The 25,202-nt window shown below is 38.3% G+C and overlaps 1 protein-coding gene across 2 annotated transcripts in view; it reads left to right on the forward strand.

Moving 5' to 3' along the window:
- Window positions 1-1,412: 1,412 nt before the first annotated feature.
- The window catches only part of gripap1 (GRIP1 associated protein 1), a 78,325-nt gene continuing 54,535 nt past the window's right edge, over window positions 1,413-25,202 (forward strand). For both annotated transcript variants that reach the window (XM_036579467.1, XM_036579468.1), the window contains exons 1-14: window positions 1,413-1,688; window positions 3,483-3,549; window positions 6,156-6,217; window positions 12,012-12,038; window positions 13,579-13,686; window positions 15,546-15,702; window positions 16,560-16,741; window positions 17,105-17,153; window positions 19,151-19,221; window positions 19,457-19,504; window positions 19,597-19,628; window positions 20,790-20,837; window positions 21,087-21,186; window positions 22,056-22,133. In XM_036579467.1, the coding sequence (XP_036435360.1) occupies window positions 1,647-1,688; window positions 3,483-3,549; window positions 6,156-6,217; window positions 12,012-12,038; window positions 13,579-13,686; window positions 15,546-15,702; window positions 16,560-16,741; window positions 17,105-17,153; window positions 19,151-19,221; window positions 19,457-19,504; window positions 19,597-19,628; window positions 20,790-20,837; window positions 21,087-21,186; window positions 22,056-22,133 (1,071 nt within the window). In that variant the 5' untranslated portion in view covers window positions 1,413-1,646. The remainder of the gene's footprint in view (window positions 1,689-3,482; window positions 3,550-6,155; window positions 6,218-12,011; window positions 12,039-13,578; window positions 13,687-15,545; window positions 15,703-16,559; window positions 16,742-17,104; window positions 17,154-19,150; window positions 19,222-19,456; window positions 19,505-19,596; window positions 19,629-20,789; window positions 20,838-21,086; window positions 21,187-22,055; window positions 22,134-25,202) is intronic.

The raw sequence follows: 25,202 nt of genomic DNA on the forward strand, positions 1-25,202 counted from the left end.
CTTTTCAAAAAGGTTCGATATAGAACCATCTACAGCACATTTTCCATCGGTCTGAAGAACACTTTCATGATGCAAAGAACCATTTATTCATATAAACCATTTTCTTAAAGAACCATCATTTTTAAGTGTTTGTGAAACCTACATCTTATGTTTTCCAGATGGGCTGATATTACAGTGTAAATGGTTTAACAGGTGTTCTGGGACTGATTCCAGATGCTTTTGGTGGTTTAATGAGATGTTAAGATGGTGGTCTCTCATTGTAGCCATTGAATCAAATAACATCAGAAAGCAAAATCAGGTTTCAGGTTTTTAATCCACATGGTTCTAATAGAAAGTTTGAGCATGTACTCTGGTCTTATTCAGTCTACTCTGGCTTCCTGTTAAGTTCCGCATTAACTACAAGATCTTGCTTATGACACTTAAAGCTCTAAGATAGCTCCAGCATATCTTACTGACCAATTACAGCCTGTCCAGACCACTTCACTCTGCTGAGGGAAACCTTTAGGATCACTTTCAGCTCAGCTGAAGGAAAATCATTTTCGTATATTTCATATATCCTTAACTCTGTAATAGCATTCCAGACAATATTAGGAATGCAAGCTTGATAAATGTTTATAGCACAAGTATTGTGGATCATTCTTATTTTTATTTAGACCATATGTTTTATGTACACTCTTAAAAAAGATGGTTCTCCAAGGGTTCTTTAGTAAAGAAAATGATTCTATGTAGAACTATGAACACTCAAAGAAACCTTTGCATGACTACAGGGTTCTTTGCATCATGAAAGTGTTCTTCAGATGGAGAATGTGTTGTAAATGGGTCTATGTAGCACCAAAATGGGTTCTTCTATTGTTACAAGCTTGATATTAAAACTGTAGCAGAACCCTGTTCGGTGCTATATTTTCAACAAGGGTTTTATATAGAACCATGTACAGCATTCTCCATCAATCTAATCAAATATGATGCTAATGCTTCTTTGAGTGTTCATGGTTCTAATAAAAGAACCATTTTCTTTACTAAAGAACCCTTGAAGAACCTTTTTAAGGGTGTATCCAGTGTTTTATTAAGCCTATATTCATGTTTAAAGACCGTAATAGAAGAATTTTTAAAGTATTTGATTTATTTTGAATAATTTCATTTATTAAACGTATTTTAGGAAACAGTCTGTCTTGTTTCTTTTATTCTGAATGTCACTTTTTTATTGTATCACTCTGTGAAGCACTTTGACCTGCTCTCTAGCATGAAAGGTGGTATATAAATGAGGATTGTTATCATTATTAAAGCACTTTGAGGTTTTGTATCTGTAACGAAACGTGCCATATCAGGAAAGATCTATCAATATTTTATTATTTTATTATTATCATCATTACTGTTATCATGACTGCGCCATCTGTAGGACAGGTAAGCTCTGAATGCCTGTGTCTTGGAGCGATGTTCCAGTAGCTGAGTGCTAGTGCGGTCCTCGATGGGAAAGTACAGGAAGCTTTCCAACGTGGCTCATTCACTTTCGTAGCTTTCACATGTTCCGTATTTGGCAGAAAGATATGAATAACCCGTTTTAATGACTCATTGAGTGAATCTGTGTCTGTGGAGCCTCAACACCCCCTCTTGGTGGACCCATAGTGAACTCGTTCCTGTGGGTGAAGATGGCGCAGGCTCTATCAGAAGAGGAGTTCCACCGTATGCAGGTTAGTTAACTCTCACCGGTCTTTACCTCTTTACTCACTCGTCCTGGGGGTCTACCTTTGAGGCGTCAAGCTGGACGAGTGTTTCAGACGTGATTTTTGTCTATATCTTAAAGAATATGGAGGTTATCAGGGCAGCGGGGCCCTGTAATCTGGTACAGTCTGCTGACTGCTGCTGCTGCTGCTGTGGTAACGGAGGGAGGCTAACGCTAGCTAGCGTTCAGCCCACAGGTTAGCACGCAAGCTAACACAGAAAACTAACAGGCGGACAGGTTTTTGTGTGATATAAAACATGTATTAAATATGTTTCTTAGTTTAACAGGGTGCTTGGCTGCACGATAAAACTGTTTACCGTATATATCGGGCTTTACACTAACGTTAGCCAGCTAATTATGAGTTAGCATCACATTTAGCCAGCTAACCGGCTAGCTTCCCTTCCTTAGCAGTACAGCATACAGCTGTTTACATTAACGCTAGTTTCTAAACCTGAATCAGCTTTAAATTGCTCAGAGGACACTGGGGGTGGTTTAAATGGTGCTTTTGTTCTCCAACTGTTACAGTTTGGCTTAGCAACATTGCTGCCAGACGTCTGTTTTTGTATGAAGCTACAGCTACAGGTTTTGTTGACAAATGTGGAACTTGAGGTGAAATGTAGCTTGCTAATCTGATATCCAGTTTCGTACTGTGGTGCCAGTCATTTAACTATTTCCATGACCTCACTTATTTAGATTGAGCTCATAGAAACTGGCCAGACATCACAAGCTGGAGTAATAATGCAGCAATTATTCCTCTTTACTTAATTCATGACACCTGACAGTGCACCTGACAGTGTTTGGCACACGGTGGAGCAGCTCTGCTCACATTCACATGATTTTATTTATCTGTGGTTTTCACTATAAAATGCTCAACACATCTTAGCCTATGATACACAAGGAGAACTTTCAGCTGCACTGCAAAAATGGTGCTTTGAATTTGCTTGATTCCTTTGGTGGGGATATGACAACATTTATCATTGTGGAGATTTGTTCTCTGTATGTAAAGAGCACTGACCAACAGCATTTTTTATTATAAAGAGCATAATTGTTCATGCTTAGCTGGATTTAGTGCGGTACAGGGTGTTTAAAGTTTAAAATTTTAAAAAAGTGGCCCTCCTGATTCCTTTTTTGTCTGTTTCAACCTGTCAAACCTCAGGGAAACTAAATATTGTGATAGTTATCATGTATCATGGAAATGCATTGAAGTAGAGCTGAGCAAAATGACAATATTTATCTTTATCATGAGAAATTACGTCACAATATGTCACAATATACTTTTCTGAGTATATTGTGGATATTGTTGATATTTAAAAACACCTTAATAAACTTTGATTAAAAAGAGAGCACTGTTAGTCCTGTTTAATTGAATATAGTGCAGCACAGTGTGTGAAATGTTGAATAAAAGCAATTGAATTCATAGTTTTTGATAGTGTTTTTGAAATACGGTACTGCTTTGTGTGTTCTAACTGATCAGATATTAGAAAAAAATAAATGTTGTGACACATTGTGTATCCTAACAAACGTCCTGAAGTATGATGAAATTAAGTTTTGCCATGTAGCCCACCTCTACGTTGATGTATCATTATGTTATATTTTTGCCACCCCCCCCTCCTTAGTACATTCGAATTATGTGGTTGCACATGAATAAAATGTGCTCACATTTATTTACTTAACACATTTGAGCACCATTTTTTTTAGTGTGTATAGCTGAATGCAGTTGGGTTGTAATTCCTTTCCGACCTTGTTGTTTTTGTTACAACAGGCTCAGCTGCTGGAGCTGCGAACCCAGAACTACCAGCTGTCAGACGACCTGCGAAAGAACACTGCAGGTGAGCGATTTTTATTTAAAACTGAATCTGCAGCGTTTATGACTGCAGGTGAAATGCGTTGTTTGTTTGCCAAGGCAGGCGTGACTCATATCATAGTATAATTGAGTATTCAGTGCTCAAGGCTGAAACACGGAAAGAAAATTATCCTTTCAGTACCTGATTTGAAGGGAAATTCCATTGATTTTTCTGTTCTTCGTAAGTAAATAGGTAAGATGTAAACAAAGTCTTTCATAGTGGTTTGATGTGAAATGCTCTCTTTTAGAGGAACTTACTGAGTCAGAATTGTTCACAGTGGTGGTGATGAGAACCAGACGTCTAAAGAGTTTAATGCCTCTGAATCACGGAAAGTTATTACATTAAATGGTTATGAATACTGCTTAATACCTGAGACATATTTTGTGAAAGTTTTGTGAGAACTGATCTGGGCCTGAAATGTATATTTTGAAATTTGTTCTTGGTGGAGAGGTATATGTGGGTGTTGTAAGGTGAAATAGTCCCCACAGAAAAAAACATTTTCAGGTGTACCACTATTTTACCATCTTCCACATTACATATAAAACTCAGAAGACGAGTGCAGGTTCACTGGTGGTAAATAAAATGGCTGTGTTGTTGACATTGTGACGCTTGTTCTCATCACCACTGTAAAGCAAATTTAAATGAATAAGTCTCTCTACAAGTAACCATTTCCCATCAAACCACTCTGAATGATTTTGTTTATATATCAATGAATTAATTATGTAGAAATTTCAAAAATTCCTCTTTTAACATGTACCTCATTTCTAAATGAAACTATATGGACACAAGATTGTCTTTCAGTAGACGAAGGTATGATGGACGGATTTGAGTCAAGTAAACTCGCATCGCTTCTGTCTGTGCAGGAAAATGCTTTTCACATCAGTATTTCTCACTACTCGGATTTATACTGTGTACTTTCAAGTTGCGCCTTACAGGCTGATTTGAAACATTGCTAATCACAGTAAACACAGCGTTCTCTCTCCCAGACTGCAGGCTGTGACATTGTGCTAAAGTGTTTACCTTGATAACGTCACAGTAGTGCTGACTGTTTCCTGCAATATTTAATGTGTAATAACTGAGATTAGTGAGAAAGACCATGTGTGAAACTCCACCCCTCTAGCTAATGTCTAACTTTCCAGTCACACTAAATGCGGCTGACTCTGCTTCTTCCTGTATTAACTTGGTCAGTTCAGCTCTTCTCTGGCTTTTTCTGGATGTCAAACCACAGGGAGACAGTGTGGAACACTGGACCAGATTACACTTGCATTTTGACCACTGTTCCTCAGATGTTCATCCTCCGCATAGTCATTCTGTATAATGAGTATAATCTTAAAGTCTCCCTGGAATCAAAATTTTTTTCATTAGCAGTTAATGTGTCTGATCTTTTTAAGCATGATTCACCATATGAGGTCAACGACAAAATTGTTTGCCATAATCTTTGATCATAGTGTAGTGACTTTTGTCCACCTCTGGGCTTCTGGGTTTTGATTCTGTCATCGAATACCAGTGGGCGGGGAAAAATAATATAAATCAATAATATCACATTTCACCTCCCCCTCCCGCCACCCCATCTATCATCAAGAGAAAACTCTTAGCTAGCTTATGTGGAAATACATCATAGGATGGAAGGAAAATGCATTTCGATTCACACTGTCTTTTATGCTCCTTTTTAAAAATAGGCTCTCCAAGGGTTTGTAAAGTGTAAAGGCAATGATTATAGAAAGAACATTGATAATCCAAAGAGTCATTTGGTTGTTTTATGTGTGTGCTGCAGTTGCCTCCATAAGGTTATGGTGGTCAGTTACTATGTTCTCTGTAGCAAGTATTTTGGTTATTATAATAATTATTAGTAGTACTATATATATATATATATATATACACACACACACACACACATATATATATATATATATATATATATATATATATATATATATATATATATATATATATATATACACACACACACACACACATATATATATATATATATATATATATATATATATATATATATATATATATATATGTACGGACACACACACACACATATATATATATATATATATATATATATATTTTAAATAACAGCTGGATATAATGGAATATAATGGAAAATAATTTTTTTCCTCCAATAAAGATGATGTTAACATAACATACTACTAATATTTCTTGTGTGTGTAAAGCCCACTCCTAACAACAAATATCATTAAAAAAATTCTTAAAAGTGGTCTATAGGGCTCATTGTTTCTAGAAGAAACCCTTCGTTTGCATGTAGTCCTTTAATCATTTGAAAAATAGTTTTATAGAGCACCAATAATGGTTCCACTTTGCTATAGAACACAGAATCTTGTTTGGTACTTTATAGCAGTGGTTTCTCAAACTGGTCCTCAGGCACCCCCAGATGGTCCGGATTTTTGATCCAACTTAACTTGTAACACATAGACATAGAGCAAAACGTGGGTCGTCTAGGGGTTTCTTAGGACTGGTTTGAGAACCACTGCTTTTTGTTAATAATATATTGTGTACTTGTGAATAGCATGTTTTCATGTGTCTCTCTGTGTGTATTAACTTCACACTCTGTTTTGTAGAACTCAACAATGTCCGTCAGAAGACGCTGACCCTTGAGAAAGAATACGTCAAAGCACAGAAGGTAGACACATCTCTTTTTAAACGAAATTCTGTGGCAGGGCTGTCAAGTCTTATATGTAAAGGCACAGTGTGGCTGCAGGTTTTCATTCCAGCAAAGCAGGAGCTCACCTCGAAATCAGTTGTTTGATGCCATATTCAAATGCAAAAAATGAGTTTCCCATAAGGAGGCACCCCAGGAATGCCATTTAAAGTCGGATCATGAAGCCAGATACATTGAAATTGTCAGTGCAGCGTGAATTGGCAGAGTTGTGAAGTCAACACTTTTTTTAATGACAGAGGTTAGAAGCAAATATCGGAATGCAATCAGATAAACTGTGCAAATGTAATACTTGGCAAAAGAAAAGCAAATTTTAAATATGTACAGTTAGCTCACATTTTTATTTTACACCAGTAAAACAGGCCATAGCTAGCTTATAAACTACTACCCATTTCACCACCCCTGTGTTGTATTTATCTTTCACATAAACTATGTTCGGCTAAAGAGTTCTTCCTTGGAGAAAAATACCACCTCACTTAAGTCAGGCATGCACTGTTTGATTTTAGCCTGTTTTTAAGCCCGATTTAACCGTAACCGATTGAATTGACTTTGATAGACCGATTGACTGATTGATTCATGATTGGTCTAAATTGCAGCTTCATAGGCCATCATTTGCCATTCAGTGTGCATGGGGAAGCGATGCCCAGTTAACTGCCCAGTGAGCTCTGATCGATCAGTCGGACAATTGGATGGATTTCTGATGATCAGTAATTTTGGTCGTTTGTCTCACAGTTTGAGCAGTCTCACGAACCGATTTCACACCCGAAACCACACACAATCATAACCACTGCTTCTACACAGATCAACACACATCAATGGAGACAAAAATGTCAGCATTTGTGGTACCAACATTCATATTTGCTGACTTTGCTCCATTTGACTGAATTGAATTGTGAAGGATAAACCTAAATACAGTGATTTTTTTTTTTTTCTTGTAAAATTGTCTCTGTAAAACTGTAGACCGCCTGGTTTTAATTTTCAGTTTTTAGTTGCAAGTTAGCAAAGCTGTTGTAGCATGGTTTATCAAAGGATGAATCTCAAACAGCCCCCTCCTTCCTATATAGTGCACTATGTAAGTTCTGGCTTCTACACAAAAATAGTGCGCTGTTTGTCCAATGTGGAACTGTACACACATGGCTGAATGCCAAATGGCTATTTATTAGACCTGTGATGTGCTGTTTGGGTGCAGGAGCCACTATTTTAATTCTTACGTGGTGCACTATATATGGAGCAGGGAGTTTATTTGCTAGTTGTCCATAGACAGAGGGCGATTCAAATGTACAGTGTAAGTTGTCACTGAAGAACAAGAATTCTGAAATCACAGTGTATGCCTTACTTTACACTTGAAAGCAACATGAGACTCACTAATTAAACAAGTGAAATCAGGGCTGTTTCTGCTTGTTTGGAATGAAAAACTGCAGCCACATCAGCCCTTTGCAGAAAGGACTGGACACCACTGTTGAAGGCAAAAGGAAGAGCACACTGTTTATTTGTAGTGTGTGCAGTGTTTGTGTAAATCAATCTCTTGCCTGAAGTGACGGAGCCAGTCGGGTAAGAAATGAAGGATTTCCTGCTTTTGCTATGAAGGAGTAAGTAAAGTTTAACTTGTGTAACAGTAGCAGAACGTTTTAGTAAAGCAGGCTCTGTGCTGGTGCATGCGTTTCTACACACTTCAATCAGAGTGAAATTAAATAGAAGCTATTCAGTTGAACAAGTGTTTGTTGCATTGCTCAAAACAGCATATCAGCTTCCTTCTCTCTGCTTTTGTCCATGTTTATAGATAAACAGAATGCCATTCAGTGTCAGAAACCACAAAAGCAAGTCTGTCTGGGATAACTTAACAACTTTTTGTGGTTTGAGGCAAGTGAGTGATGATTAGGAATGCAGTTAGCTCAGTGCTGTTCTCATGGACCATAAGCTTCCATTACTTGTTAACTACATTAGTTTTGTAGTCCCAGTGCAAAACTAAAGACGTGAAATTTGGACAACAAACATACAATATATTAATACTAGCTAGGGCTGGGCGATAAAACGATAACGATAATTATGGCGATATAACTTTTCCTCGATAGAGCGATACGACATGTTCGATAAATGTTCAATATAATACACTATTCTCACACTCCCACGTTCAGCGAAAGCCTTGGTGGCGTTTTCTACTGCAAGGAAAGCGTCACTACTCTGCTGTCTCCAGAAGAGGGCGCACTTCCGAGTTTTTCGACATGAGTAGAGAGGGAGGGGGCCACGAGTAAGATGAGTCTTTAGCAACGTCTGAAACGCGGAGTTATACGTTCCCTGTTTGAGCGGAGCGACCGGCGATCTGCTCTCCTGTGACTGAGTGTGAGTGATGAGGTCAGTGGTGTAACTGTACTGTCCTACAGCGAACTCACCTCTTTCTGTACATCCTAACCAGCTTTAGCAGCGTTAAATCACAATCCTCACAACTGCAGCGCTGTTACAGAGCTCGGGCAGTCATATTTTAGTGTGAGTGCATTCCCAAGCAACGAAAGTGGAAGAAAGAAGTGGGTTCATGTAAATTACAGCCCTGATTTAAACGAAAGTAAACTGAGGAAGCTGTGAGGCATTGGAGAGCGGGAGAGCGCTAGCTTTACAGGCTAGCTGTTTTTAGCAGCTGGCTAACTTGAAGCAGCGCTCTGTCACTCCACAACACGGCGAACTGACGATACTGTAGATCAAACACGACACAAAATCACCGCTTTCAGTTTAAGCGTTCCTAAAAGGAGGACTCTGTTTGTCTGGTGTTGATATTTTGCGGTTCACCACTTAAACTACTACGATAGTATCGAGAAATCCAGTCGTCGCTAGCTGGTGTCTGAATACTGTGATGTCATTTGTCGCGGGGTAGCCGAGCGCTCGGCACCAGCTAAAAATAATCTGTTTTCTTTCTTAAATTTTGACTATTACAAAATAGCCGTGCTTTTCCAGCTGGTAAAAACAGCTCACCAGACACTTTCTCCCACTGTCCCATGACAGATTTGTGAAATGTTCCACTGTTTGTTGAGTGTTTGTCATGATCCAACCGTAAAGGATAGTTTAAAACAGCAATTAACCACCCAGGAGCAAAAATCAGCCTTCAAACTTGAAAGAAATAATGATTTGACATTTATCGTGATATGTATCGATATTGAGCGATATGAATTTTGTTTATCGTGATAACATTTTTGGCCATATCGCCCAGCTCTATGAACATACTTGTGTATCATAAATAAGCAAACTTCTATATGTAGTTCAAAATATATTCAGTAGGCAGCCAAATTGTTTTGATGGAACAGATACACTTCCGTTTTAATCAATTTTGCACTGAGCATTTTTCTTATTGCCTGATAATTTGAATTGCTGTCACATACGATTTCTCAGATTTCTTTGAGCATACGGAAAGCGATCCAGTTTGTTATGCTCTGATGCAAGGCGACATAAACGCTCGGCATGAATTGAGGATGCATTCAGCTAAGGCCGGGGTTGCATTACATGACTTTTACCCCGATTCTAGCCCTGATTCTCAGTCTGGCTGAGTCTGGGCTAGTTTGCTCAAGCGGTGTGTGAGGGGCGCAGATTCCTAATCATGTTTCAGACCAGCCGGAGTTTATGAAACATGTTTGATTTTTTTTTTTTTACCTGACTCTGAGTGTAATCTAGTCGTGTAAACTGATCAACAGCAACTCAATCTGAACAGACTCCTGTAACAGCCAATGAAAACTGAGAACGCGAAAGACGAAAATACAGCAAGTAAACAGAAAAATGGCGAAAAGTCACTCACGCATGGAGCGAAGCTTTTTAATGAGCTGAGTTTAAGGCACAAGCACAGTCGAGTATTTGTACATTTAAAACTCTAAAAATACCAAACTGGTCACACTGATGACCCTCACTTAAACACGTTTACCTGCTGCTTCTGTACGCTGTCAGCGCAAAAGGCAGAGAAACAGCAGCAGGGGCGAGCCGCTCTAAATTTGTTTATTTGCGTCTCCTAGTAAAGGGAGAACGCGAGAGTTTGCAAGTTCAGTGAGTTCCGTTCGGTTCAGCAACAGCTTAAAAGTTGAGTAGTGTGTGATCTCTAATTGTCTGTGATCTCCAATATTTCCAGATAGTATGAGATGCCCAGTCTAATCTGTTAAGACTTTAAAAGTCGTGTAGTGTACCCAAGGCTTAAACCAACTTTGTTTGTTTTATTTTTCTTTAAATGGGAAATACTAAGAAATGAATCACAAAAAAAACCCTAAACCAAATTTAATTTATTTTAGGACTGTCAACATGATTAAAATGATTAATCAGGATTAATTGCATTAGTTTCTGTAGTTAATTGTGATTTAATGTCTGATTTGCTCTAATTTGACCATAAAGATATTTTTCCCTTCCATTTTGTTATTTTTATTTGAGCATACAAAATAAACATCATCAAAACGCATTCATTACCCTCAGTAATCCAATATGGACAAAGGGAGAACAACTTCTCTGTGATCATAGCCCTCTCGCTGTCAGACTGCTACATTACTTCTCGTTTTAAGGGGAACGGGAGTTTTCCAGTTTGCTGTTGCCTATGTTACTTTGTGGTTTGTTGATTTATCCATAGTTACACTGCGAGCACTGAGCACTGCTTTCACTGATACAACACTGCAGCATTATGCTTTGATCGTAAATGATATTTCAGACATGGCGTATTTTGGTGATAAATAAATTCATGGCATGAAAGTGGCTGGAAAGAACGTTTATCAAGAGAGCCATCAATGGAACTGGCCATTTAAAAGCTGTATTTGAATAAGAGGACAATTATCGCAAAGGCAAAGCAGCAGCCCCCAAGCAACTGGGCTTCACGGTGGAACTATGGATGCTTTCAAGGCTCAAACTAGGAAAAGGCATTAACAGTGTTGTTTTTTGACGTTATTGACACGTTAACTTTGACGTTACTAGTTTATTTGTTTTTAACATTTACCATAAATTAACAATAACTGGCCTTATTGTAGTTTAGGCTACAATTTTTATGGCTTAAAAAGGACAAAACTTCTGAATACTAAAAAGAGAAACCAGTACCAACACAACTAATCAGTACTCGAGGAATCGGATTATTCAGGCCAAACCTAATAATTAAGATTTGATAAAAAAGCACTGGTGTGTCAATCATCTAATGTCTGTAGTGTCTACAAATATTTGCTCCAGCTCTGCACAGCTCTAGCTGATTTTCTATATGAACTCCATTGCAAAGAATACGTTATAAGTGAAATCAGATGTTGCAGATCTGTAGACACTGTAGCACTGTTCTAACAGTAAAGGGCAATGGTGCTGAGTCTTGGCTGAAAGTTACAGATAACTTTGTAATGAAAAGGACAGTGTTAAAAATATTCTGGGTATTTTGAATTTTATTAACTCAGAAACTCATTTCAGTTCTCAGCCTGAGGTCTGACGATATTATGACCCTGTAAAACTCAAAGTAACAGTCGTCTTTCATTATTAACGTTTTATGATCTTGCTGTAATGTTGACTGATGGGTTATTGTACCAAATGTATAGATGCCCTTCCTTTCAGTGTCTAGAGGTGGCTGATACAGTAGGCAAGTCTTATGGAAGACTATAAAAGCTGCTTCTTCTGGACCAAGTAGCTGCTCCCAATGTCTGCAACAAGGCCATTTGCTGATGACATCAGTGTAAATGCAATCTTTCCTTCCCAGAACTCACCCTGGCTGTTTTCCGTCACAGTCAAGACTGATCTCATTTACGCTATCATATGTTTTCTTTCCCCCCTGCAGGCCCTTAATAAGAGCAAGAAAGCTCAGGTAAGTTTGCCTTCATCGTAATCCAGAGAATAATCAGTCTAATGGGTAATATTGTGGGGTGTGGAACATGACATCATACATCAGAGGCACTAGCAGATTTACAGATATGTTTATTTAATTTACTCTTTTTCCAGTGCGCTTGGTCTTGCAATCTGACACAGCGCCCTCTGCTGTACTGTGTGTTGCAGCTTGTTGAGGCTTTGCTGTTGAACTATCAGATTCCTTTTATACCATTGAGACTCTGTTCTTTAACCAGTAATGAAGAAGATGATGATGCAGTGGGAAACAGACTTGCTCTTGTAGTATCTAGGGTGGTCAAGAGTGCTCTATCAAAAAATGATTAAAACGTACCTGAATTGGCTGTGATTACTTGGTTTGTATGATATTAATACATATTTTAAATGCTTCAGCCGCTCTTACAGTAGGGAACAGAGCCTGTAACCCATTTATATGTGGTTTATATGTAGGTTCACTGTTTGTTTTAAATAGTAAATTAAATGACTGTATACAGTTATATACAAAAGTTTGAACACCCTGGTCATATTACATGTTTTGCTGATTTTCTGAATGAAAATAAGTTAACTCATCTTCTATAGAAAGGACGCTTAAATATGTGATTTTTCTGCAGGTTTTAATGGAGTTTCTATTTATTCCAGGAGTTTAACGTATCTGAAAAACATAAAATATAAAATTTTTATTTTAACTTTTTATTTTAACTTTTGACTATAACTTTTGAATAACTTTTAGACATGCTACATTTTATTTATTTTTTTTTCAGTATTTGTGCAAAAGTGTTTTCTCTGTAGAGGATGTGTTAACTTCTTTTCACTTCAATCACCAAAGCATGTAATTAGACCAGGATGCCCAAACCTTTGACTGTATATAATATATAACTCAAGTCAATAAGCTTCTCTACAATTAACCTTTCCACATCAAACTGCTGTGAATGACCTTGTTTACATCTCAGCAATTGAATTATGCAGACATTTTAAAAAAATAGTGGAATTCCCCTTAGAAACTGTTACAATTGATAGTGACAGCTCTAATAGTGTCAGTAGTCAAAATGTTGTGCTGATAGTAAGAGACGGATGTGTTCACTCTGTTAGAGCATCAGCAGTGGGTGTTAATTTGTCTAATTGGAGCAAGAGGTGGATGTGTTTGTAAGAGTGGGTTGTTATTGAGTTACTGTATGTTGATTTGGCACAGTTTCATTTTAGTGTTGTGGATTTTATTATGAGAGCCGCTGTCTGTTTGGAGCATAGGTAGGCTATGTTACTTTGTGTTATGACTTAATTATGCCAGGGTTGTGAAATAATTAATGTGACTTACATTAGTAATGTTGTTAGTGGTTGTAAGCAGGCAGAGGAAGCTTTAATAAACGAGAATGTTGTTAATCGTGTTTTATTTTGTGTGTTTTGTAGGACAGGACAATTTTGTAGGACAATTTTGTTTAAGTAGATTGATCTTGTGAGGGGAATCATGCCGTACAGTTTTTTTCTAGTGTTATTGTGTGTTAATGTTTATTTCTCTGTTGCTGCAGGAGGTGGACGCATTGCTGAGTGAAAATGAGATGCTCCAGGGTAAACTGCACAGCCAGGAGGATGACTTCAGACTTCAGAACAGTACTCTTATGCAAGAGCTGTCCAAGGTGCTGAGCTCACATGTACACACAGCTGTAGGGCAACAGTGCCAGCTTTAGGGGCCAAATAATACTCCTTAAAGAGAACAATCTCAATTATTTAATTTATGTTAATTTATCATTCAGTATATTCTAATGTTTATACGAGACTTGACTTCCCTGCATTGTTGCTTTGTTTGCTTCTAGCTCAAAGCCACTGCATTATAAACACATTGCCATTTGTGGGGGGTGTGATGATACATTTTCAGGTTCAATATGATTTCGATTCTGAGGTCAAGATTTGAGTCATTTTTGGAATATTTAATGTGTTAAAAATGTCTTGATTCTGCAGAACTCTGTGTGTATACTGCACAGATTGGTTTGGCTCAGATAAATATAATTTTTTTCCAAACACAAGACTGCATGTCCTTTGATTTCCTTTGTGAGCTTAGAACAATACAGATACCTGAAGGGCCTAATCTAAAACCTTACAGACAGCAGTATGCAAAAGTTTGTGCGCCCCTGGTCAAATAATGTTCAGTTGCATTGAAAATAAGTCAACACAACCTCTAGAGGGAACACATTTCGCACATTTTAATCCACAATTTCTATTTATTTGCTGAATTTAAAAGTAAAAGCAGAAAAGTAAAGCACAATATGTGGCTTGTGCAAAAGTTTTACATTTAATATTTTGTTTTATTAATGTTTTCCAATGTATTAAAATCAACAAATAAATAGAAATAGAAAATATGAGCTAAATTTGCTAACAAATGCCATATTTAAGTTTGTTCTCTGTAGAGAATACGTGAACTTATTTTTACTTGGAAACGTGGAATTTGACAGGGGGTGTTCAAACTTTTGCATACAATTGTACATTTTCAGCCTCCTCAACATTGTATCACAAAAGCTAAATTAAAATATGAGCAAAACAAAAAAAGTATTTAATGAAGTTAGTGATTATTTTTTATAACTGAATTGCATCACTATTAAGGAATGAAATAAAGAGAACAGTTAGTGAAGTTTTATCAATAAACACATGCAAAGCAATTAACAGAAAGTTACTCATTAGGGACTTTATTAGGGACATATCAGTAAGCTTTAAAGTCTGCGTGAATCAGAAATCAGAATTCATTCTCCTTCTGTACCGTATCATATTTCTCTTGTGAGTGTTTTCTTTTGATGATAGGTGGTGGGAGGCGGGGGTGAAACATGATATTATCGGTTGTTGTTATTTTTCTCTCTGCCCGCTGGTGTACGCTGATGTATTTAAAAGTCAACACTACATTTTGATCAAAGATTACGGTACTTAGTACAGTACTTAGTCATTTAAATGGCATGGTGTGATGCATTGTGCCTAATATGACCAGGAACATAAACCGAAAAAGTAAAAAGGTCATTTTATTTTCAGGTTGATTTTAAATACATAGATTTGAATGTCCATTAAAGCTGTAGTAGCCATTTACCTGCATTTACAAAGATATCTCTAGCATAAAATATGCATGGACCATTAGTCATTTCGAGGCGTGCTACTTCAAACAGCCACTGTAGCTCCTGAATCATATTACACTAGGCAAGTAACTAGTTTTCATGAAGCATATGATTAGTCTAAAGTCAGATTATCATCATTGTATTGGCCAAGTATTGCTGTTTTGTTGAAATTTCTTTGGTGGAATTTGTGTTTATAAATGGACAATAGAGGATACAATTATTCAACAAATAATACCAATAAATATGCAGACACAACCACAAAGACTTAAAAAAATATATATATATGTCCAGAGTATGTCAAGAGGGAAAACCTGATTAGTTTGTGTTTGTTTGGTTAATTGAAGCTATGCTGTGATTGGTTAGCTGCCTCTGAATCTGACTGGTCTGTGCTCTGTGTGTAGTTATGTTCACAGATTGAGCGCTTGGAGTTGGAGAATCAGGGGCTGAAAGATGGGAAAGGCCTTTCAGCTCCGGCCCCCAGCCCTGTCTCTGGACCAACAGACGGAGAACTGCTGCGTCTCCAGGCTGAGAACTCCGCCCTGCAGAAGAAATTGGCATGTAAGAGAGACAGTTGATGTAACAAAGCACTGCTATAGTAATGCAAGATAGGCATACAACCTTTATGGCTTTGACTGTGAATAAGAGACCTCTTATATATACATTTCTAAGTCATTGATGTCTTATGAGCTGGTTAGAAGAATGCAGGATTGGTTCAAGATATCTCCTCAATGCCCCCAGTCATCACAGAGATTTGTTAAGTTCTTTCACCAGCTCACCTTATTTGCATTGGTTAGATGTTGACTGTCATGAGAAGAAGTTTGGAGATGATTAAACAAACACATTAACATGCATAAAATCACTACTTATTATATCAAAGTTGTAAGTACTTATTATAATATTAAAAAGGCTAAATGACTTCTTTAAATAGAATTGTTTCAGTTGCCTCAGACTTTTGCACAGAACAGTATATAGAACTTACATTGCACAAATCAACAACGCTAATGACCTCACCACAAACCTTTTCTTATAGAACTAAGATCGGACATCACCCTGTGGACATTTGAAAATCATCATTTTGTTTCCTTCTTTTTTCTGGGAACAGCTTCTCCATTAATTCCTAAGTCTGCAGTTTCTCGACCAAGTTCTTTTTTTTTCTATTTTTGTTTTGTTTTGCAATGCCAGCATAAACCGATTTCCCCCACAACTTCCCTTATTAGAATGAATGCCAGCTAAGCTTAAGCACAGATTATCACCTTTAAAAGTGTTTGCCCTGTATCTGCAACATGGCAGAAAAGTGCGTATTGGCAATATTAATGTCAGCAATCTAGCCCTGTTTATTTGGCCACAAGCTGTGATGGATGTGAGCTGTCATTGCTAAGATGGTTATATTGCTGTGTGTGTATTTGTGTGTCAAGCTCTTCAGGAGCGCTATGACAACGAGCACAATCGTTCGCGGGGAGCAGACGTTAATGATGGGAAAGAGGCAGTGATCGATGGTCGGGCGGACTCCAATGGCATCCACCAGTTGCATGCTGATGGTGGGGGGTGCTCTGGTGATGCAATGGCATCTTCTCCAGCCAATGACCGACTGGAGCGGGTGAGATCTGATGTAGGATTGTTCTTGTTTGTCCTCCTCAAGGGACCTATTTCACTATTTCAGTATGAATGACTGTGAAAATAGGTTGCACACCCTCTACAAGGAGCAAACCTGAAATATGACATTTTATTGTACAATGTACATGCATATATATGTACATCTCAAAATATTTTTTTGTAGGGGAGATTAGGACGCTTGAATTTGCCTTGGAGGGGGGTGTTTTGTTTTTTGGCCCTTTTGAAGTACTGAACCCTTAATGACCTCTAAAACTGTTCTGTAGTTTACAGAGATGCTGTGGGGAGCATTTGAAGGTCGTATGAAGGAGAGCTGTCTTAACTGTGTTTCTGGTGTCTTTTTGTGCAGGCCGATGCAAAGATTGATGCTCTGGAGCAGAGAGCGAATGAGCTAAGCGGTAAGCTGAGCCTTCCTCACTACTTTAAATCATCACTAGTGTCATTTTTCTAATCGTGTTGATTTAAAATTTGAAATGAAATAATACCATGGTCCATATTTTCTTGAATGTCACTAAATGATCGGGTGAATGTGACTGAATGAGCAGGCAGGAGTATGGATGCTGTTGCAGAGTCTGCTTTTTACGTTCCTTTTTACATGAAAATGCTTGCTGTTGTAAATCCAAGCTGGACTGTATTTTAGATCTGTGCTTGATGTATACAGGTCCAGGTGAATGTAGTGTTCCAGTTCTGTGAATAGCTTGACTATGAATGATGTAGCGCTCTTGTCTCTGCATTATTTAAAGCAGGGCATCGCTGGCGTCACTGGCTAGATATAAGACCACAAGAAAACCACAAGAATTTTGAAGTTACATATCCAGGATATAAAGGACAGTTTCCTTTTGTGCCAAAGGGGGTGATAAAGCCTTATCGTCTTTTCTTATGTCTGAGCCTTAATGAAAAAAAAGAAGGGGGGAAAAAAGTATGCCACTTTTGAAAACATGCACATTAACACCTTCTTTAATGCCTTCTTTCACATCATAGCTCATGTGTGCACCTGTAGTTTGTTCAGTCCTTTTAAAGCTCAGAGCTAAAACAGTGCCTCAGACTCCACCACCCGTATACATAGTGATACTGCAGTGGTTCAGCTCAGCGTAAGTCGCTGAACCTTTTAGCACAATGAGCTGTTTTCCAGTATCATTGGGTCGCTCTGGCTAAAAGAAAAACTATGACTTTGTTGCCGTTACTACTCACTCCGCTTTAGTGAGGTGATAGCTTAGCATAGCCTCATTGAGAACTGAGCTTAAATTATAAGTTAACCATTTTTAATGGCTATAGAAAAACATGTATAATTTCCTTTTCTGAGACAAATGCAGGTCATTCATGATTAAGTGTTAACAATGTGAGCAAAACAGTTTGGCCTGCTAAGCATTTCTGCTCAGCTGCAGTATAAATTGAAAGAAAAAACACTGAGAGGTGAAATATTATGAATGTGTTATTTTAACTTTTTCAAATTTCAAATATTTTTGTCTCGTGATCTTAATAAAGATGTTAAATAATCTTTAAATAGTAAAGGAAGTTCTGTGGGTATTACTGGCTCCTGTGTTTTTTAAAAGGTAGTTTGCATGACCGTGCACCCCAGTCGAACTTCCTGTCTGCCTGTAGTCGCTTCAGAACGCCCACAATCAACCAGTTGATGGCTGCCAAAGTGACACTGAATGATTTTATCACCAGTGTTGTGCATGCAGGGTAAGAGATTAACACTGCGTTCTGTGGGAGACAACACGCCCGTGTAATGCTGCGTGTTGTCGGTAGACAAACGGCAGCAAACAGGATACTCCATTGTTTTCAATGGAGCAGTGACCTGAAAATTCTGCCAGGACCAGCATCAGCAGCAGTCACTGAAACGTTACATTAAGAGTTCAACTTTCACAGCTTTTGCTGTAGGACGCATTGGTGAAATAAACTTTTTATTTTTTTGAGAGCCATGGAAGCTGAACGTCTCCTTACTGAAGTCCAGGCGAACCTGGTCTTATACAAAAATCCTAACACTAACATGTAAATGCAGCATTACATATGCTTATGCTATGGCTCACAGGGTTCACTGCTGTGTCTGTAAATCAAGTGAAACCAGGCCTGAAGTTGCATAATGGATTGGAGCACAGAATAATCTTTCACACAAACAAGCAAAGATATAATCAATAATCATATATTTTATCTAACTATTTCATAGTCGTTTTCCATAGTAAGCAATAAATCAATCAATAGTCCAAGCCCTAAAACTAGATTCTGCATGTCAACATATGTGTTGACTGTTTTGCTGTAGTATACTTATTGCAGTGCCTGGCTTAGAATCAGTGTCAGCTGTGATAACACTATGGAGTTCTGTATCAGTGCTTTCTTTTGTGTCCTCATATTCTCTCTACTCATTCCCTTTTTTCTTGTTTGTCTGTTGCAGAAGTAGAGCTGAAGCTTCAGACAGAGATGGAAGAGAAACGCTTACTGAAGGAGCAGCTTCAGGCACTAGAGGTAAACACTTGCTCACGATAAATGCCTTTTTCAGCAGCGCAGCACTTTCTAAATCTGGGGGCTACAGAGGAGGATTTTGGGGGTGCAGTGTACTTGTGTGTACATCCCTTGTTGAATTCAGAAACTCTTTTCTGCTTGTGAAGTACGGTGAACTTTCTCCTTTATGCTCTGATGCCATTTAATTTACATTTGTATTATCAAAATGTTACGTATTTGTTGCTTTGTTGATTTCTAGACATCTAAGCAGACTGAAATCGGTAAACTTCAAGAGGAGATTGCAAAGGTAAATGTGAGGTTGTTAATAAGAAATTAACATGTTCAGTTGTGCTAATGCTAACTGTATTTATGACACAGCTTTTCATTTTATCTTTTTAGCTCTCTGACAAATTGAAGAAAAAACAGGAGAGGTAAGAGCCACATGCTCTTCTACATTCTTACTTTCAAGACTTCCATCAGGTGCCCCTCTCAACCTTGTTACAACAGTCTGTTAACTGAATATGCTTAGAATAGAAGTGATGTATCACATTCCAGGTCAGAATTTGCATAATCTGATCAAAGAGAAGCAGGCTTAGGTTTTAGATTTGGATCTCTGTTAATCTGAATTAACATTTTGAATTTGAAGTCCCAAATATGGTGATTAACTTTTTAGCAGTTAGCAAATAGAGAACTGCAGCAATATAACCGTTCTGTCCTCTGCCACATTTGCACCAGTGGCACAATATTCTATTTTAAACCCCGAGCTCTTCTTGCAGAAGATAAATGACTGTCATTTTTTCCCTCACCCTTTTGACTTGTACCCACTGTGCCATGACGAGACATTGAGCCACTGTAATGTCCTGTGGCCTCTCAGCCAATTGGCAGCATGCTCTTCATGACATCACCATCCTGCAGCATGGCTCTCAGGGTGCCTTAGTAACCGCATGCTGGTCCAGCGGACAGTCAGCGAGCAGGTGCAATGATTCTGAACGGGAACTTGTTCTTGCGCTGTCATTTGCTCAGTCAGCAAGGCTGCTCCCGCCACTGTGCCACCCTCTGGCCAGCGCTGGGTCTCCGCATCATCATCTACCAACTTTCTCTCTTTGCAGGGATATTTGTACACAGGCACAAACTCAACATCATCCTCGTCTGGCATATCAATGGCTTTTTATTAGAGGTGTCACGATACGTGTGTTAATGTTCTTTTTTGCGATACGGGGGTCGTGAGACGATACACACTGTGAATCGAATACAGTTAAATTTTATGCTGTAAAATGTGTGATAATGGGAATGGTTTCAATAGTTCTATTTAACATGGTCTATAATATTCCTAAAAATCATAACCACGAATGAACACTCTCAGCACTTTAGTTAGCCTACTTTGAAAGAATTGATTAGCCAAGCTGTTTGAAATGGCGAGGATTCTCAGTTGAGTACAGAAATGCACAATGCTTGTTAGTTCTATGTATTATAAATGTGTAATTTAACACCAACAGATATTTTTTGTAAACATTTCTTAGGAAGTATAGACAAGTTGCCTGTGTGCACAAACTTGCAGACTGTTTTAAACTCTATTTATGCTCCTTGCACAGCTTTCTGCGGCTCCAGGGTGAAAAGGAGGCACTCTACAACGACAGCAGGTGGGAGAAAGAGAATAATAAGCTGCAGGCTCTTTCTGCATTTACAAATGACTTCATTTGTTTCATGTGATGTAATAGTGAACCTAATGTGAAGTATGGTACTTTACCCTCCCAAGCAAATATAGCATATTGCAGAGGCATTTTGCTCAGATGTACTGGTGCTCATTTGAATATGCCCTCAGAGAGGAGACAATTGTATGTGTTAGATTACAGCTGTGATAAATGATTTGCATGTGTGTTTTGCTCCAGGACTAAAATAGAGGAGATTCAGCAGCGCAAAGAGGAGGAGCTGAAATCCATAAACCTGCGCGTGCAGAAACTGCAGAATGATTTAATGACTGCTAACCAGGTATATGCTGTGTAACCTGACTTAGTACTTTATTAGTCTTTAAGGAGCATCACATTCTCTAGAAGGCTGCACAATATATTGTTTGTTAGTCATTACTGTGAGATTTTGCAGTATTGATATTGAAGGCTGTAGTATGCCAATGAGCAGATTACCGTCTTATTGCCAAGTGCTGTGAAGTTTCTGACCAACTTCAGATGTAACAGATTAGTTTGAACAATTAGTTTGTTTGAACAATCCAGAAATTCATGAGATCTGAGAAATGTAGATAATTTTGGGCAAAATAATGAAGGCCTTATCTTTAACCATTGTTAGAGGCTTACCAGCGTGTTTTAATGTATTGCAATTGCAAAATGTAGCAATAAAACCACACTGATATTTTGTATGTATTGTGCAGCCCTATTGAGTATTTAAAAGAATGGTTTAGCACAGAAATCAAATTTAGCGATTTTCCCACTACCTCAGATGTATTCAATTAGCCAAGACATGTTTGGTGTCCATATTTCAGTTATTTCGTTTAGTGTGGAATCTTGGGAGTCTATAGTCACCCAAATCTTTTCCGTAAAATACATCCTCAAAACTTCTTTCAACCAGCACAGACTGCATCAGACTACATCTAGTCCCAGTTTCGATTATTTGTGTGTGTTGCCATCAAAATCAGCATCGACAGCACCCTGTTTTGTACAGGTACTGCAGCTGTGAATGAATGGTCAGTGGTGTACTGATGAGCTGAGGGTTTCAGTCTGAGGGCTGGACTCTCAGGAACACCCTGTACAGATTAATGGATTTACACCCACTACTGAATCACTGTCACATCCAATGCTTACTGAATCTCAATGGCTCTGTGTGTGTGTGTGTGTGTGTGGCCACAGAATGTTGCTGAGCTGAAGGACCAGTTGCAGAGCAAGCAGAAAGAGCATGAGATGGCTCTCCTTGCACTCAAAGATCAGGTAAAAATGACCCCTCTTTTCCTGTTCCCAATTCTTTTTCCCATTTTCAGATGATGTAATGAGAAAACACTCTTCCTCTTTCCTTGTTAAAGAAACTGCTCAGTCAAAAATGCTAGTGATGCCAATACATTAATTAAAATAAATAGCCTCCAGGTAACAGCATGCAAATAAAATAATGCTAATTGTGTCTGTTTACATCATTTTTAGCCAGCATATTTGGCCAAGATATTTCTTTAAGAGGGTCACTAGAAGACCTCACTGTCTTAACGTTTTGTTTCTTATCACATTCTTATCGCTTGTAAACCATAGTAGAGTTATTTATTTATTCATTCATTTGTTTGTCCATTCAGTTATGTATTTTTTAAGAGGAAGCTGCAGAAAAGCAGGATTGTAGCGCTGAATCTGAAGCAATAATTCAGTGCAGCAGATTGCCTGTGTAAACTCGGCTAAGAAACAGATGTTCATTATCGTAGCCCTGGAGATCGGAGCCATTATCTCTCTACCTGTCTGCGCTGTTTACAAATGAGCAGACCTGTGGAAAGGAGCCGGAGGTTTGTGTATATGCTAATGTGGGCTGTGATCCCTGTCTTAATCTGCATGCCTGATTAAATTTGGTCCAGTGTTATATAAATCAAGTTCAGAAGGCCTGTTAAAGTGTTAAGTACAAGGTGGAATAACACCCAGTTAAACTTTTGCAGCCCAATGTATAATAGGATGTGGGTATTATAGGCCACTGGCTTGTAGTTTAGTGTTCATTTGTTTTGTGATGCTTTTGACTTCAAGTTTTAAAATGTATTTTTTATATTTATAGTTTTAAACTCTTTAAACTTTAGTTTAAGGCCTGTGCGTGATCCCACACGTATATTTCACACGTCTAACTGCATAGCAGTTTATTTATAGCAGTAAGATAATTCAACTTTCTGAAAAATGTCTTAAATTGAGTTACTTAAAAATGTTTTAAATGTCTTAAAAAGACATTCTGGCCTAAAACGGTTCATTATTATTTGTTGTGTTATACAGTATTCTGCAGCAGAGAAGCGCTGAGGGATCTCAGCCTTATCAGTTTGACAGGTTTTTTTTTTTTAATGTTTTTATGTTATTGTTCATCAGTGTTCTCTCACAACAATATGCAGCAGGCATTACGCAAATACATCATACAGCCATTGGGAATCCCTGTGGTGCCAACCAATCCTGACTGCTAGCCTAGCCACTGATCATTAGGCTAATAAATACAGCTAAACTCTCCTTAGTGTAACTGTTACCTTGGTCATCAAACAAAATAGGTACCAGTATGTACAGTTTTTTTTACTATTTCCTCCAGAGAAATAAGCTGTACTCTAATAAGGTACTCAGCTTTGTAGCAGAAACCTTAGCTATTTGGTTTCCCTCTGCGTTTTCCAGCTAATAAAAAAAAAACCAAATCTAACAGCCCATTCCCAAAAATCCACTCTAGAGCAGTTGTAGTTCTTCAGAAATTCCCTCCGTCTTCAAGAGAAGCCATCAGAAGTTTCAGTTTTTTTTCCCCCTAGTTTTTAAATGTCTAAGTCTCTGCGACACAGCTGTAGGATGCGAGTGAGCATGATTACAACATAACAATGTTACATTTTCCGTTTTGGCCAGAGTGTCTCTTTAAGTCTAATAACTGAATAATGTGGCTAGAGTATCAGTGGCTGCGTTTACATGCAAAGATTGAATACCGAGGTGTTTTTATGCTCTACTCAACAGTCTGATGAAAATCTCTGTTTACATGCACACTACAACTAATCAGATCCAAAATTACACAAATATGTTAGACTACCACTTAGTGTAGTCATTACCATGGCAACGAGCATCACGTGAGTCCAGTCAGAGTGATGTGAGCATCAGAGTGTTACCTGAGTTTTCAGCTGGCATGCTTGTGTTTTTAATTACTTTTTAATCATGTCAGACTCAGGAAAACGTACTTCACATGTCCTTATTAAAGAAGGCTGAGAGGAAGACATCGTGTTCTGAGATACATAAGCTGGACACCCGTTCCACCGCCGTCTTTTAAAGATCAGAGCATAAACTTCGTCTCCTCTGCAGACCAGTTTCTGCTCCCGCCATGTTAAACATTATACACTTTCGCTATGATGCAAACGCACAGGCGCAGAACGTACTTGAACTTTGCAGTTAGTACAGTAATCGGATACAGGCGTTTACATGACTATTATTCTTCTATTTAACAGATTATTTATAGGATTTCCCACCTCATTCAATCAGATAGAATTGTATTCCCGAATGGCCTCAGTTGGGCTAGTTTATTCTGATTGAGGTGTTTACAAGCATGTTTTCTATTCTGATTGAGCTATTAGTCTAATTATTAACGGAGTATCAGGCTGCATGTAAACGTGGCTACTGTAAATCAACTGGTTTCTACTTTTGATTTAGATCTTCAGTGTTTTTCCTTTCATTTTTCTGTCCAGTCTCTGTAAAGCAAAACTTTAGAAGAAGTTTTAGAATCATCAGGAGAGTACCATGTTTAATTGGGCTTTAATGGAAGAGCATGCTAAAGATCACCTGAATAATTAAGGATTAGTGGGGCTGCGGGGCTTTTTGGCATTGGCTCCAACCCCCCCAGTGTCTCTGTCTACATAAGTACTCAGTCCGGGCACCAGCAGTGTCACTGTCTTCCTCAGTGGGGGCACAAATCTTAATTAAAGGCCTGTCTGTGATGGGCAGCTCAGAGAGATTAGCAGGAAAAGTTGGCTGGCCTGCCTATTTTCTCTCTCTCTACTCCTCCTTTTAGTGCTTGACTGTGTCTCTAAGAAGCTGTCCTCGGGTTTTGTGTTGGCAAGCTCAGTTCGACTTGCACTTTCTAATTCTGCCTGGGTTTTTTTTAAACCCCTCTTTCCTTTCTTTCTCTCTTCCTGTACTATCCTGGACTAGATTCATTCTTGATGCGTATTCCGTTTTGATCCTCTCTCCTTTCTTCCCTTCTGCTCTCTGCTGTCACCTTTTATTCTCTCCTCCGCTGCTATTTGTCCCCCCTCGCTCAAATTTCTCCCTTCCGTTTCCTGTTTCCTCATTTCTGTGTGATGTGACACCTCT

Source organism: Colossoma macropomum, unplaced genomic scaffold (genome assembly GCF_904425465.1).
Source record: "Colossoma macropomum unplaced genomic scaffold, Colossoma_macropomum, whole genome shotgun sequence".
NCBI classification, from domain to species: Eukaryota; Metazoa; Chordata; class Actinopteri; order Characiformes; family Serrasalmidae; genus Colossoma; species Colossoma macropomum.